The following is a 16,613-nucleotide window of genomic DNA, read 5'->3' as shown; positions in this document are numbered from 1 at the left end:
TCATAAATAATATAATTTTGTTAGTATAAATAAAGAATAATATCAATACTTATATAATATACGAAAAGTGATTACATTTTTAGGTTATGACCAACTAGGGAAAGTGAAGAATGCAGAGTGCAAGTCTATAAAAATTATATAATGTATTAGAAAAGATAGAAACATATAGAAACAATTCAAAAATTTAAATTTTACATAGCAATTAGAGTCAGTCTTGACGATGAAAAAATAATATAGTTATGATATTTATATTTTGTAAACGATCAGATTTTTTAATAAGTTTTGTTCATTTTTAAGAAATATATTATTAAATTATTATACTTCTACACTTGCATCAAATATTTGAAGTGAGAATTAAAAATAAGTTATCACCAGTTAAGACCATGGTTTCCAACCTGTGGGGACCAACCCCTCATGGGGGGTTAATTTAACAAAAATGATAAATAGATATAAGAAATGAATGAATAAATAATAATTGTTTGTGTATATTTTTACATAATATTGTGCATTTATATATAGCCTGATAAATATATTTATAAATTTATTATTATAATAATTTATAAATTATAATATCAACTGAGTATTTATAAAATCACGTTGCTAGAAAATTTAAGAGTGTCGCAACTATAGATAAATAAGTATAAATCTTTAGCATAAATAAGATCGCAACATCTTTCTTTAAATAAGGGGGAGGGGGTATGAAAAGGTTGGAAACGACTGGCTTGTGATATTGAACTTAAAGGGACTAACAACTGCTTTCAATACTTTTTATTAGTATTGATAATATTTGGTTTATTAGCACTTTTAATTAACTTTCCGTAGGGTAAGTTATAGCAATGGGCCGAAAATCGAAAATGAAAATTTTTGCATTTCTTCGCGTTTCAGAGGTTTCTTTGGCATACCTCAGAAAAAATGGATGTGTTCACGTTTTCGGGCGTACTGATCAACCGATTTGGATGATTAAAAAAACATTCGATTCTTATTGATAAGGAGATATGTTGATTAGTTTTTCGCAAAGGCAGGTTTAGCCGTTATGGAGATACGGAGCAAAAAGTGAAATCGAGTTTATGAGAGAACGGAATCATCTAAAAACATTCAATTTGTAATGATTTGGAGAAGTGGTGATTAGTTTTTGGAAAAGGCAGGTCCAGCCATTTCGAAAATACAAGAGCTAAATGTACAAAAAGTGGCAGTTTTTGAGAAAACTAAGCATCCGATTTCAACAATTCAAAAAACTTTCTGCTTGTGTTGATGAAATAATTACTTTTGAAAAAAAATCAATTTTTTTTTTGAATATTGAAATTAATTGAGATTTCAATTTTAATTCTGTTTAAAGTTCTAAAGCTCACTTATATATTTTAAGTGAACAATTTTAATTTTGTAATTTAGTTTATATTATTCTTATAAATATTAGACAACGTTAGAGTATAATCTATTCGAAAGCATTTAATATTCCTCGACCATTTTGTTACGGTACGGAAAGTTCCAGCAATTTGCCTTAAAGCACGATGCTATACACCACTAGTTATTATTTAAATAGTTCAAATAAATATCATAGAAGAAACATTGGCAACGAATATCGAAGTACTATATAAGTGGAGCAAACTTTTCCATTACTTTTATAATTTATTAACACGTAACAAATTGCGTCATATAAAATATTTACTAACGTATGCTACTTGGATATTATGATTTAGTTATCGAAAAATCGCCAATTCAAATTTGTAAAGCATACAAAAGTCAATTCAATAAGTCATATAATTTTATTAACAAATATACAATTCATAATACATGCGTTTAACAAGGTTATATAAAAACATTGGAATATATCATTTTTATAAAACAACTACAATCATGAAATGTAATAGAATCACGTATATAAAAATGTTAAAATGCATATTGTTCGAAATATTGTTCATAAAATAATAATTAAAATATTTTTCAAATATTTTGGATATGCATTATATATTATTATGTATGCAATATAGTTTTTTTTTAATAATCAGTCGTTGTGCGTACATAAACCTTACCTGAAGGCATAGAAACAGTGTCAACACCTTTGGGGAACAATTTGGCTGCTTCCTCATTCTGAACGGATGGCAGGATCATTACTTTTTCACCGGGCTGGGAATAAAAAATTGATAGATTTGATTATTAAATTCATAATACAATATATTATAGGTGTATTTAACTATATTTGAATTGATATTAATTGATAAGCTGTTGTGATGGACTTTTTTTAACTACGTGGCTTTGTTAGAAGGCAACCCAACAGTGAACCTTTCTATTCATGTATTTTATTATTGGAATTTCTGTAATAGGTAAGATTTTTAATTTGATGAATGGTGGCCAAGAAAATGACTACAGACTGCTTGGTATCAGCTTGTCCGAGGTTGGTATTGAATCCCATTTAAAAGAACAAAGCTCTAACCACTAGACACGGAGAAGCCCATTCATAAAACACTATTTATAATTTTATTAAATTAATAACTTTGCAATATATACATCTAAATATAAACCACTTGTATGACAAATAAAGAGATAGAGATATTTTATATATGATTATATGTAACAAGTGGATTTTTTTTTGAATAAACGACTAAGAAACTAAATTAGAGAAGATTTCTGCCATTACTCTATATTCTATATCTATATATATTTATGGCCACGGATATTTCCTCTTTGCTGAATTTTTAAATTCAAGTTGGAAATTCAGTTCAGAGTTGTAATTCAGATTTTTGCATAAGAAAAAATATCAAACGTTTAATTTATATTATTTTTTTCACAAATAAAATGAATAAAGGAGTTATTACATATCAATTATCATATTTGCTCTATTGCGTTTATATAAAAACCTGTTTAAGTATTAAATTTATAGATTTTTTTAACAAGATACAAATTTTACTTTTGTTGAAAATTATTTTAGATTAAATGATAAATGTTCTTATCACAACTGAAACAAGATATTCGATATTGATTATAATATCTATATATTACTATCTAGAATCAAGACGAAACAAACGATTGAAATTAAATTGAAAAAAAAAAGATAACCCTTATCTGCAAACTGTGATTTTAAATCCGGTTATAAATGATATTATTATGAACTCAATTAGTTGAATTGTTAAATACTAAGGTCTAATAAGACAAGAGATTGATATATTTATCAATCCACCCTAAATTAATTTTAGCTGCATAATAAAGTGCAAATGAACAGCTGGTGCATAACTGGACAAATGAATTCTGCACAGTAAGTTCTTATATGGACAGCAAGGAATTTTTTTTATCGTATATCAACTTTTAACATGGAAATAGTAAAAATGGTGTTCAAGTGAGACAATAGCCAATGGAATATTTGTATTCAGAAACGTGATTTAGAGGAAGATGCACAATGTTAAAGAATGTAAATTTATATGAAGCAACTGTTTGCTAATGAAACAAATGGGGATTCACGCAATTTTTCACCTCAAATTGGTAGATTTTTTTAGATAAAAAATTATTATGTATTATTATTAGTTGTATATTATTATTATAGAAAGTTATTAGAATAAAATACTTACAACCCAGTTGGCAGGCGTGGCGACTACTTTCAGACGATCAGTCAATTGCATAGAGTCGATCACACGTAATACTTCGCTGAAATATCAAAAATAAGTCAATTATTGATACGTTTATTTATAAATAATAATTTTTTTTTTATTATTTTTTATATATTTATTTTTTTTATATTTTTTTAGGATTTTATATATCACCCATTTTTTTAAGTAAAACTTCTTTAGGCGCGACTAGGGTGTAAATGCGTACAAATGCAACGGAAATGCGTTACGCCCGAACTGGACGCCATTCGCTCTCGATGAAATCATTTCAATACGGGTCGATTGTGATTAGTCGCCGTGTATGTGAATAGAGATCTGTTATTGTATGCGTACCAGCAACAACGTTGTATGCGTACCGATATCAACAAGGAAATCGGCATAAATAAATAAACATTTTAAAGTTACATGGTAGTACAAATCTTGATTTAATGAAAAATGCCTGAATCAGAAGAATATTTTACCCTGTTCTTTGAAAATACTAAATCAAATTAAACATTTGTGTTAAGTACTAAACGTAAGTTTATTTATTAGATTTCTATATTATTCGTAGTTTCTATAAATCTTTGAAGTTATTAAAATAGAAAATATATTTAGACAAGACAGATATTACAGCTGTTTGATCGCCGGCGATAAAGTAAAAAAATACAAGCAGTCAATAAATGTATGTTAATTTCAATTACATGATGAGTTGCGAAAGCAATATTTGTTTAGGCGTTGTTTAACATAATCCACTGTGTGAACGAATATTATAGAATTTATTAATCAGCAATTCTCTAATGAGATCATGTCATATATGAAGAATGACTTTAATTACATTATTGTTTTTAAATATTATACATATTTTTAATGCTATTATAAATATATAATTATTAATTTATCATTATATAAATGTGTATAATAGTTTACACTAATAAATGTGTGCATCATGAGTGTTACCATATTACTAATAAACATTATTCAAAATTGTTATATGATGTATTTATTTTTACTTAACTTAAAATTGCTACTTTTGTACAGTACCAAATAAGTTTTGCTTCAATCGCATGTGAACCTTACGCGCTTTCTTTTTTTTTAATTACATTAGTGAATAATAACATAAATATAAATAAAATAGAGTACAATATAAAGGATAGTATTTTAATTAAAATAATAATTCACGGAAATAATAAACAGAAAAGCAAATAGATATTTTAAAATAATTTAAGGTTCTCAAATTTATAGTGTTGCTGGTATGTAAGTATTCTGCTCTGAACATAGATTTTGTTACAAATAAATCATATTTTGTTAAAAATACTTCGGGATTTTAAAAACCGAACCTATATGGTTATTGATGTTGTCATGGTTAGCAAGCGTACTTTTAAATTGTTTGTTTCTTTTCTAAATTTTGAAACGTCTGTCCATTATACTTATTAATCTATGCGTCTGTCAATGTATGAAGAAACACAATCCAAACAGTTGATTTTGTAACTTTTTTTTTTTATTTATTTTTCATAGCAAGCTATACAAAGTACATTCAGCTACATTTTGTAACTAAATCTTTTTTTGGTTTCTCGAAAGTTTCATAAAGTTTAGTTTCGTAGTATTAATTTTTACACTGAGGAAAAGGCAAATCGCATAATTAATAATCATCCTACTACCAAAGTTTACCAAATGTATGTAAATGTGTGTATTAAATTAAAATTTTATTAATACGTACTCGACATTACGTCCTGTGCTGAATGGGTAAACCATGGCCAATCTCAATTTGTGGTTCGGATCGATCACGTACAAAGACCTGACGGTCATGGCATGAGCGGGGTCGTCCTTGTGCTCTTCGTCGATCATGTCCAAGGCAACCGCCAACTCGCGTTTCGGATCGGAAATGATTGGGTATGGGAATTTTCCGGGGATGTCCTGGCAGTAAGACTTGATGTCCTGGAAAAAGTTCATTTTAATTAGTAAAGAATAGATTATATTATTTTCTTAGACTTGTAAGAACGGAATCGATATTATGATATTATGAATTTTTAACTTCCCGTAGGGTAAGTTATAGTAATCGCAAAAAAAATTGAAAATGAAAATTTTTATATACCTTTACGTTTCAAAGGTTTCTGAACATTTTCTCATACCCTAGAAAAAATTGATGTATGTGTGTGTATGTGTATGTGTGCGGATACAAATCTGAATACACGATTAGAATAATTCAAAAAACATTCGATTCGTATTGATAAGGAGATGTGCTGATTAGTTTTTGGCGAAAGCAGGTTTAACCGTTCCGGAGTTACGGGACAAAAAGTGCCAAAAACGATTTTCAAAAAAACATTTTACTTGTATTGAGAAGATGAAGGACTGAATAAATTTTTGGTAAGGCAGGTCTAGCGGTTTCGGAGATCTAGTAAAAAAAAGTAAAAAAAAGCCATTTGGCAGTCAAAAATAATTATAAAATAGAATATTTTATTATTAAAAGCATATTCATTATGAACATGTCCTTTTAGTATTATTTTCACCCATATCAATTAAATTCATAAAGATAAGCTCTTGAATGTTTTCAATTAAAATAATTGCACTTATTTAAAGATGGTCATCGTGACGCTACACAATTATATTGAATTAAAATAGATAGTCGTTGATATTTTATGTCTATTTTTAGAGATATTGAATGTGTACATCCGCAACTGACACTGTTTTTTATTATTTGCATAATTATCAGAGTAATTCATAAGCGTCATAAGATGTGTTCACACTATATTTGAATAACCGATAAGGCCCCAAAAGTGAACTGAAAATTATTAGATTATTGTACATTTTGGAACAAAATAGGTATTCTTTATTATAGAAGATATGGAATGAAATGAATGTATTTACTTTTTTAATAACGGATTTAGACTACATTATTCATAGCAACTAATATAAAATAGTTATTAAACTAGTTGGTATTGGTATTTTGCCATGAGGCAAGTTACATGAACTTCCCGATATTTGTAAATAATCGACGTAATCAACAAAATATGAATTAATTCATGAGTGATTAAAAGTATTATGAGTGGATTTATTACACACCATTGAAAGCGAACAAACACGTTAACTCTGAGTATTATCTAAAAGCAACTTTTCAAAAATCAATAATTTTTATTATTGAACCAGTATCCGTAGCACTTTAATGATTTAGTATGTTCATTAAAACCAAGTACTCTTATGTTATACCAAATAAATCGTATAATTTTAATTTTTACAAACGCCAAAAAAACTACTCATTTTCTCAAACTTTGATGAATTTTTTAAATTAAACTACTTGTCGTAAGGTCGTAATATTTCAGTAAGTTCTATAAGACCATGATATATAGCCAAAAAAGTTCCATAAAAATCGACTTAATTTTTTTTCATCAGTTAATTACAAGAAAACGGCTCGGTAGATTTTCACCTAAAACTAATCAGTATCTGTCAGTATCATTCCCAATTAATATCTTTCGAACAGTTTTTAATTTTTTGGAATCGATTCGGTAGTATGAACTTAAATGTGGAAGAGAAGTTTAACACTTTTTTCCAGATTACAAAGAAACTAAGATAATCCTCATCGAAATACATCAAATCTCTGAAATCGGTTCAAGCGTTTTTGAGCAAACGTCGATGAAAGGTCTAATTTTGACAAACGCCAAAAAAACAATACTAATTTTTGCTAAGTTTGACGAATTTTTAAAATTAAACGACTTGTCGTAGGGCCGTAATATTTTAGTGTGATCTTTAAGACTATGGTATCTACCGACAAAAAAAATTCATAAAAATTGTCGAAAAAAATTTTTGACACTTTATTGCACGAAAACGACCCGGCCGATCTCTACCAAAAACTAATCAAGTCGATTCCCAACCAATATCTTTCGAACGGTTTTTAAATTTTCAAAATTGATTCAGAATTGCGGGCTAAACGTGGACGAAGAATTTTTCACTTTTCTGCTATTTATAAAGAAACGGTTTGGCTGATCTTCGGGCAAAATTGATAAACGCTAGTATTCATCGAGATACTCAAATGGCTTCTAAATTTTTGAAATCTATCCAGCCGTTTTTGAGAAAACGTCGATTTACGGCAAAAAATCTGTTTATACACACACACACACACAGACACTTTTTCCAAATTTGGTTTCATTCGATTCAGAATGGCTTGAAACGTCCAGGAAACATAAAATTAGCGAGTCGGATTTTTTGATGAAAACATAAACTTCTCCTTCGGGAAGTTAATAAGATTTATTATCATTTAAGGAAATCAGAAAAGGTTTGATAAAAGAAGCCGCTTTCAAATATTTGCAATGAGCCAAATGATAAGTTGAGAAGATAAAAAATAGTATACCAAATTTATTCAGAGAGTTGTTTAAAATATCATTTGAATAGTCTAAATAGCAGAGAGGGCAGAGAGGCAGTTATGATATCTAAATATACCAGCGTTGGTTTATACAAGTCTTATCATGAGTCAATTTTCCACATAGGTTTTCATAAAAATGAAACATGAATTAAATTATTAAGTTAAAACAATTCTCATTCATTAATAAATTTATCGTTCGTGAATGCCTTACATTGACCCAGTCCTTGTGGCTCTGCAAGTCGTCGACGCTCAGGGCGAGCAATTTGGTGTTGCGCTTGACGAAGTGTGGCTGGTGGACGGCCATGCGGCCTAACTCCGTTGTGCAGACGGGTGTGAAGTCAGCTGGATGGGAAAAAATCACGACCCAACTAGAAAAATTACAAAATGTTAGGCAAGATGTCGAAATTTATATACAATTTATAAAACAGTAACACTGTGCTTGTTATAGGAAATATTTTAGATATATTAGTCAAGTTGTAACTCTTTGGCAATTATTTAAGCAGATCAGACACAGATGCACAGTCAACGGACCAGGTTAGTCGGAAGGTATGCATGTTGCGCTTATTGTTAGTCAAACTGGTGATCGGGTCGAACACTTCGGTCATTCTCACATAGTATACAACAAATATAAAAAAACTAGCTGTAAGTGGAATTCTGTCTTAAGGCAATTAGGGCGTCGTGCCTTAAGGCATATTGCTGGAACTTCCCGTACCGCAATTCAAAATTCGAGTAATTAAAAATAATCAATAATAATAATCAATAAAAGTTGATCAATGATTTGAAACTTTTAATAGAATTTCGAACCATATTAAATCACTCTATCTTAAATCATTTATTTTGAAATATTTTGGAAATTCTGATTTTTTTTTTCAAAGCAATCGTACTGCTTTAACTGCATAAAGACGAAATATCAAAGCGCGTAAGCGCCGCTTCGCCGCCTAACGCGTAAACATTGGTACGGAACCCATAGGAATGTAAATAAAATTTATACTTATTGTTAAAATCTCTATAAAAAATCTGATAATTTGATGTGCATATGTCTAATGGTCATTTTTCACCATCAAATGGCATTTTTTTTTACTTTTTTCATTAGATCTCCGAAAACGCTAGACCTGCCTTCATGAAAATTTGATCATTTCTTCATCTTGTCAATACAAGTAAAATGTTTTTTGAATTATTAAAATCTGACACTCCGTTCTCATAAAAACTGTGTTTCTATTTTTGGCACGTTTTGCCCCGTATCTTCGGAACGGTTAGACCTGCCTTCGAATCAACCAAAAACTAATCAGCCCGTCTCCTTATCAATACAAATCGAATGTTTTTTGAATTATTCAAATCGTTTGATCGGTGTTCCCGAAATCGTCGACGAAAATTTGTATCCGAACATACATACATACACGCGCACACACACACACAAATACATTCATTTTTTCTAAGGTATGCCAAAATGTTCAGAAGGTTTTGAAACATAAAGATATATAAAGATATATAAAAAAAAATTTCATTTTTTTGCGATTACCTACTATAACTTGCCCTACGGGAAGTTAAAAATCCAATCATTTACTGTGTTAATAATTATCCATGAAAATATATTATAAATTGAAAATAACACTTCTAAGGAACTAAGAATTACAATAACAAATTAGAATTCTTAACACTCTTACGCAAAGGTCATCAAGGGCTTATGGACGACACGCGGGTTAATTATTTTAATCTAAAATTTCTTTTATCAGACAGTTTCAGTCTGCAAAGACTACACCTTAATATAAGCAATTTCATTGTATTGATTTCTCATTCAAAACCGCATTTGTGCTAAATTAAATAAATATCTTAATTAAATAAATTAATTAAATATCAAGCAAAAATTTTAAACGTTTATATTTAAAATCTGTTGTTCAACTTTGATCATTATTCGTTGATCTATAGACTTTGATACAATTTATAGTAATAAAAAATATTGAAAGTGAACTTTAAAAATGAGATTAAAAGTGAATTTGAAATAAAAAAGTGAAATAGGATAAAAGAATAACATATTATATTCTATTGGTCTATGACTCTATATTGAAATTATAATATATTGACATTATGGATATATCAAATAGTCTTCTAAGATATATTTTCCAATAGACCAATGTATGAAAGTAAAAAGAAATACATATCATTGAACCATATTTTCTTATTCATGGATGGAATAATTGTATGATTTTTTAATATGATTTTTAAACAGCAATCAGCAACCCAAACTGTTGTCTTTTCTCTAGGCTATGAATTTTATTACTACAAATTTCTGTAATAAAGCAAATATTTTATTGATGCAGCAATGCCGGATAAGGGGCATTTTCACTTGGAAACATACTGCTATCTATATTTATAATTGAAAACAAATGTCATGTTTTTCTGAGTGATATTTTATCTGAGTACCGTTTTTGCAACTTACAATTTAAATGGTTTGCTATAAATAACTCGGCTATTTATAATAATTTTCTATCATTTAAATGCGATATTTAATAAAGCACTACTGCAAGAATAAATACTATAAACTTCTTTTTGGAGAATTGAGAGCTAAAGAGCTAATAAAATAATATATGTACTATAAGGAATATAACGATAAGTATATGAAATCAAACAAAAACGAATTATAGGAATACATGTAATAATCTTATATATAAAAATGGAGCTCTCGATAAAATAATCCGCTAAAACTCGAAAACGGCTAAACCGATTTGGCCATTCTTAGTCTTGAAAAATTCGTGCTAATCAGTAGGTTGTCGGAAAGGTGAAATACTATTTCAAATTCGCGTAGAAACTTTACATTTTGAATTTGAAAATTTTTGTAGAAACGTAATTTAAATAAAACAATGGTCGGTGCCTAATACGTCAAATGTCAAACGTTTTTGACTATGACTTAATCTTTGAAAATCCATAATAAAAGTATTTTCTTTCGTTTGCAGTTTTTTAGCATTAGTTAAAAATGTAATTATTTTGTAAAATACCTTTTAAATTAAAATAAGACATTAAACCTGTTCGCCACCTGGCTGTTCCAAGTTATCCCGCAAGGACAAAAAGGTCTAAATAACGTATATTTGAAAGACATCAAAAAAGCACATTCCTTACTGAACGTAGTCAGATTCGTTTGAAATATGTTATTTGTTGTGATATAATTGGTTTGATTTTTATAATATAATTAATATTTGCTCAAAGTCAAATTGGACCTTTGTGTCTCGTCCTGCTCTACCTATAAACTTTTTATTAAATTTACTTTAATTCATCAAATGTTACTTGAAACTTTTCAAAAAGTAGGTCAAAGAAAAAATACTTAATTCATTTTCTATCTCTCCTCGCAGAAATTTGAAAAATTTGTATGAGCTCAGTAGTATTATTTACAATTATACACAAAATCCAGAATCAAAAAAGAATCAGAAAAACTTGAAACGTAATCAATAAGTCGAAAGACCAAAAAAGACTTGGATTGGATTATACCATATTTTCTATAGAGAAGTGTATAAAACTTCCAGTTTGACAAAATATAGACAGACCAATGGGGTTTATAATACCTCATTGTATATAGCATTCAAATAACACATCCTTATACACTTAAAGTATTAATATTTTTGATTCTCTAGAAATTGTTTAGAATATACCTTACTTAGCAAAACAGCGTTTGACGGGTCAGCTAGTTTAAAATAAAAATGTTTGGCAATAATTTAATATAAAAAATCGTGAGAAAAAAACTTTTTTATGATGTGGACAACTACATAATTAATTACTCCGATCGATATTGCATAATATTTCAAAGACCAGTTTTGTGGGTATTACATATTCATATTTAGGGGTCGATTCTGCCGTAAAATAGACTAAACTCCTGACTGCACAGCAACTACATGGCAATTTGACAGTATTTAGTACCATTTTGTATGAAAAGCGCTACGTAGCATTGGTCTATTTAATGGCAGAATCGGTTCCTTATTATATATAAAAAAACACAAAAACAAGAGTGATTGACGTAATTCTGATCGCTATTCAAATAAAAAAAGTAATAAATAAAATTTAGAAAGCAATCATATTGTTGTATAAAATACTTATTCAAAGTTCACATGCCAGAACTTGAAAAACAATTGTCAACGCACATCATGCATTTAATCATGGCCAATTAAGATTATGACTATATAGCATAGGCCGGTTGGGGGCTCGAACTAATCTCATATGTATAAATAGAACAAATTTTATCAAAGTAGATATTATTTGTTATTTACACCGATTTGCTTCCTACAGTAGATTATATTATGCATGTTATCTAAAATCTGATTGTTGTACACAATGACCCAAAAAATTTCATCAGAAAATAGTCCTCTGGACAACACGTAAGCATGTTGAATTAAAATTGTCATCGTTATCATAGATATTACTAGTAAATAATATTTTATCAAATAAAAATTGTTATGCTTAAACATATTATAAATTACATTACAAGGTCTGATTTTGGTATCTATAGAAATATCATGTTGTCATTCTAATTTATGTTATCAGAAAGTAATTAAGATTCAATTACGATATTAAGTAGCTTTTGTAATTACTATATTTGATTTAAACAGCACTCAGAACTTAAGAGTTCTATGAGTTATTGTGATGAATTTCTCACAAACTATGTTAGTTTTTCATAGATGGCAACCCAAAAGGTTTTCGCATCTCTTTGTGATGAATTATTATAGTTCCTGTAATAATCATTTTTTATTGATACAGCAATGCCGGTTGAGGGCTATTTTCACTTGGAAACATATTGCTATCTATATTTCCAAGTAAAAACCGATGTCACTGCCGCTTGACATCAGGCTGCTCGAGGTGGGTATCGAACAAGAGATTTCTATTTAAATATCGTCGGTTTACTAACCGCTTACCCACGAGCAATTTCTTATGTTTATTTCCAGTGATCAGTAAAATCGGAATAAATCCAAAAAACTGACTATGAGTAATAAGAATTCATTGAATTTGAAATTTGCAACTGAAATTTTACATATTATTCAGAATAAAAATATTATTCAATATTTTATAAAATCATGCATAAGAAACGCGATACTAGTAATTTTTAACTTCCTGTAGGGTAAGTTAATCGCAAAACAATCGAAAATTAAAATTTTTATATATCTTTACGTTTTAAAAGTGTTTGAACATTTTGGTATAGAAAAAATGGATATATGTGTGTGTGTGTGCGGATACGAATTTTCAGCGACGATTTTGGGAACACCGATCAACCGATTTGAATAATTAAAAAAACATTCGATTTGTATTGATAAGGAGATGTGCTGATTAGTTTTTGGCGAAGGCAGGTCTAGCCGTTCCGAAAATACGGGGCAAAAAGTGCCGAAAACTGTAACTCAGTTTTTAAGAGGACGGGGCGACCGATGTTAATCATTCAAAAAACATTTTACTTCTATTGAAAAGATGAAGAACTGATTAAATTTTTGGGAAGGCTGGTCCAGCGGTTATAGACTCTCAATAAAAATAAATTAAAAAAATGTCATTTGGCGGTCAAAAATGTTGACTGAATGTACATCAAATTATCAGATGTTTTATAGAGATTTTAATAATGTGTACACATTTTGTGTAATTTTTTTTTGTGTTCCGTACCAAGATTTTGAATTACGGTACGAGAAGTTAAGCAATTTGCCATAAGGCACGATGCCATGCATCGCACTAGTTTTGAATAGTTAATCAAAAAGAAATGCTGAAATTTAAATATATTTTCTATACAAAATTCTATGAAAATATATTAATTTATCATATTTAAATACCATTGATATCTTCCAGTATGAGAAGAAGACTTATGAAGTAGAACAAAAATCACATAATGTTATTTAAATTTTAAATTTAAAAATTAAAACATTCAAATACTACATCTAAAATTTGTGAGAATTTGTTATTATAATTGTTCAAATTCATGAACATATCGGTTATTGAATATCTATACTCATTTATTATTCATTGTGATATGTGAAATATGCTATGAGCCAACTAGAAGCAATAATATACAAATGGCTATTGTATTAAACTTTCAGAAATATTATTGTTTGAGATTCCAATTTGAATAATCAAATGTGTAATAAAATACCACACACATATATATTGTAAAGATTATTATTATTACTGTAGGCATAATTGAAATTTTGATCTGTGTTTCAAAACTAGATTATATTAAAGAGTGAAATATATTTTCAATATAAAAATGTTAATTTATGCACCCTTATTTTTTAATTTCCCGTGGGATAAGTTATTGTAATCGTCCAAAAATGGAAATTGAAAATTTTTACAGTTCTCCACGTTTTGAAGGTTTCTGAACACTTTAACATACTTCAGAAAAAATGGGTGTGTGTGTATGTATGTATGGATACAATTTTTTGTCCACGTTTTCGTGAGCCCGGATCAACTGATTTGAATGGTTCAAAAAATATTCGATTCCTATTGATGGGGAGATATGATGAATAGTTTTTGGCAAAGGCAGGTCCAGCCGTTTCGGAGATATAGAGCGGAGAGTGCATAAAATAGAATTTGAGTTTTTGAGAGGACGGAGCATCCGATTTGAATGATTCAAAAAACTTCCAGCTTGTGTTAATGAAACGATTACTTTTATAGAAAAATTAGTTTTATTTTTTTTTAATTTTCAAAAAAAAATTTTTTTTGAATATCGGAAATAATTTCTATTTTAATTCTAATTCTAGCTAAAAATCTAAAGCTCACTTATATATCTCAAATAAAACATTTTAACTTTGCAATTCAGTTTATATAATTCTTATAAATATTATACAATATCCTTCATTTTAAATGTGATTGATTAGGTTTTTTGAGTTATTCAAATCGGTTGATATAAAATCGAAATCGTCGACTAAAATTTGTATCCGAACACACACACACATACATCAATTTTTTCTAAAGTATGCTAAAATGTTCAGAAACTTTTGAAACGTAAAAACATAGAAACATTTTCATTTTCGATTTTTTTGTGATTACTATAACTACGGGAAATTAACAAATAATATGTGTAGATAATTATATCCAAATAAGATAATTGCATTAATAGTATAAGTCGCTGTATTTTGTTTTATGGATGATGATATTTTAACTTTATGCAAGTAATAAATAATATGCTATCGAACTATTACCATACATTAAGTTATTACTATTTTTCAAAAAAATATTGCTAGGTTTGGGAGTTGCCGTAAGGTTTTTGTCATATCTGATACTTTGTTTATAACTAGGTGGAACAAACACCGTGTGAACTTCCGGATATTTGTAAATAATCTACATAATGAAACGAAATGCGATTTAACAACTTTTAAAATTGCCACGATAGAACGAATTTCGACACGACTCATTATTCCAAACTTCTATGAACTTATATAATTAAACCACTTATCGTCAGCCCTCAATATTTAATGTTTTATGAAAATCGAAGGAAACAAGATGTTAACTAGTGGTGTATGGCATTGTGCCTTAAGGCAAATTGTTGGAACTTCCCGTACAGTAATGATTCGAGGAATATTAAATGTTTTCAAATAGATTATTATAAATACTGTTACTTATATATCTTTACAGAAAGGAAGATAAACAAAATTTTATCAATCGAACTTAAAATTAAGGACATTGTCTAATATTTAAAAGAATTATATAAACTGGATTGCAGAGTTAAAATTAATTATTTGAAGTATATAAGTGAGTTTTAGAACTTTAGCTAGAATTAAAATTAAAATTCGAATTATTTTCGACATTCAACAAATTTTTTTGGAAATTAAAAAAAATATATATATTAAATTTTTTTTCCAAAAACAATCGTTTCGTCAACGCAAGCAGAAAGTTTTTTGAATCATTCAAATCGGACGCTTAGTTCTCCCAAAAACTGCAATTTTTGCACATTTTGCTCCGTATCTCCGAAACCGCAGGACCTGCTTTTGCGAAAAACTAATAACCACTTCTCCCAATCATTACTAATTGAATGTTTTTTAGATCATTCAAATCGGATGCTCCGTTCTCTCAAAAACTCGATTTCTATTTTCTGCACTCTTTGCTCTTTATCTCCGTAACTGATGGACCTGCCTTTGCCAAAAACTAATCAGCTCATCTCTCTATCGAAAGGAATCGTATGTTTTTTGAACCATTCAAATCGCTTGATCCGTGCGCCCGAAAACGTGGACGAAAAATTGTATCCATCCATACATACACACACACATCCATTTTTTCTGAGGTATGCCAAAAGGTTCAGAAATCCTCAAAATGTAAAGAAATGCAAAAATTTTTAATTTCGATTTGCGGCCCATTACTATACGTATTTCCCTACGGGAAGTTAAAAATGTTTGCGGTTTCCTGCAAATTTAAAAAAAAAACGGCTTGACTCCGTGCATCTCACAAAACTAATGGGCGTCCTTATCGAGTTCCATCGAATGAATTTTAAATATTTGAATCCGGGGCAGCCATTTTTGAAAAAAACATCGTCAAAAAGTCATTTTTTATCACATAATAAACACAAATACACATACTTTCTCAAATTTTGGTCTCAAACAATTCAATGTGACATGAGAAAACATAAAATTAGCAAATCGCGTTTTTAACGTAAACACATAAACTTATCCTCCGATAAATTAAAATATTTCAGGCATAAAAAATTTAATTATTCTCACCTATCGCCAGACCAGTCG

General features: G+C 28.9%; 1 protein-coding gene and 1 pseudogene across 1 annotated transcript in view; both read right to left on the bottom strand.

The window, feature by feature from the left end:
* Positions 1-1,980: 1,980 nt before the first annotated feature.
* Positions 1,981-16,613, bottom strand: part of LOC113384822 (peroxiredoxin-6-like) — a 40,522-nt gene continuing 25,889 nt past the window's right edge. The window contains exons 2-5 of the mRNA XM_026622584.1: positions 8,141-8,297; positions 5,293-5,510; positions 3,561-3,636; positions 1,981-2,124 (exon numbers count right to left, since the gene is read on the bottom strand). Coding sequence (XP_026478369.1) covers positions 1,996-2,124; positions 3,561-3,636; positions 5,293-5,510; positions 8,141-8,297 — 580 coding nt within the window. The 3' untranslated portion in view covers positions 1,981-1,995. The remainder of the gene's footprint in view (positions 2,125-3,560; positions 3,637-5,292; positions 5,511-8,140; positions 8,298-16,613) is intronic.
* Positions 13,811-16,613, bottom strand: part of LOC113386892 — a 5,563-nt pseudogene continuing 2,760 nt past the window's right edge.

Source organism: Ctenocephalides felis, unplaced genomic scaffold (genome assembly GCF_003426905.1).
Source record: "Ctenocephalides felis isolate EL2017-DRISC unplaced genomic scaffold, ASM342690v1 CF-g0.4_SCAFFOLD_03571, whole genome shotgun sequence".
Taxonomy (NCBI): domain Eukaryota; kingdom Metazoa; phylum Arthropoda; class Insecta; order Siphonaptera; family Pulicidae; genus Ctenocephalides; species Ctenocephalides felis.
The sequence above is the reverse complement of the archived record's forward strand: the minus strand, read 5'-3'. Positions and strand labels throughout refer to the sequence as shown.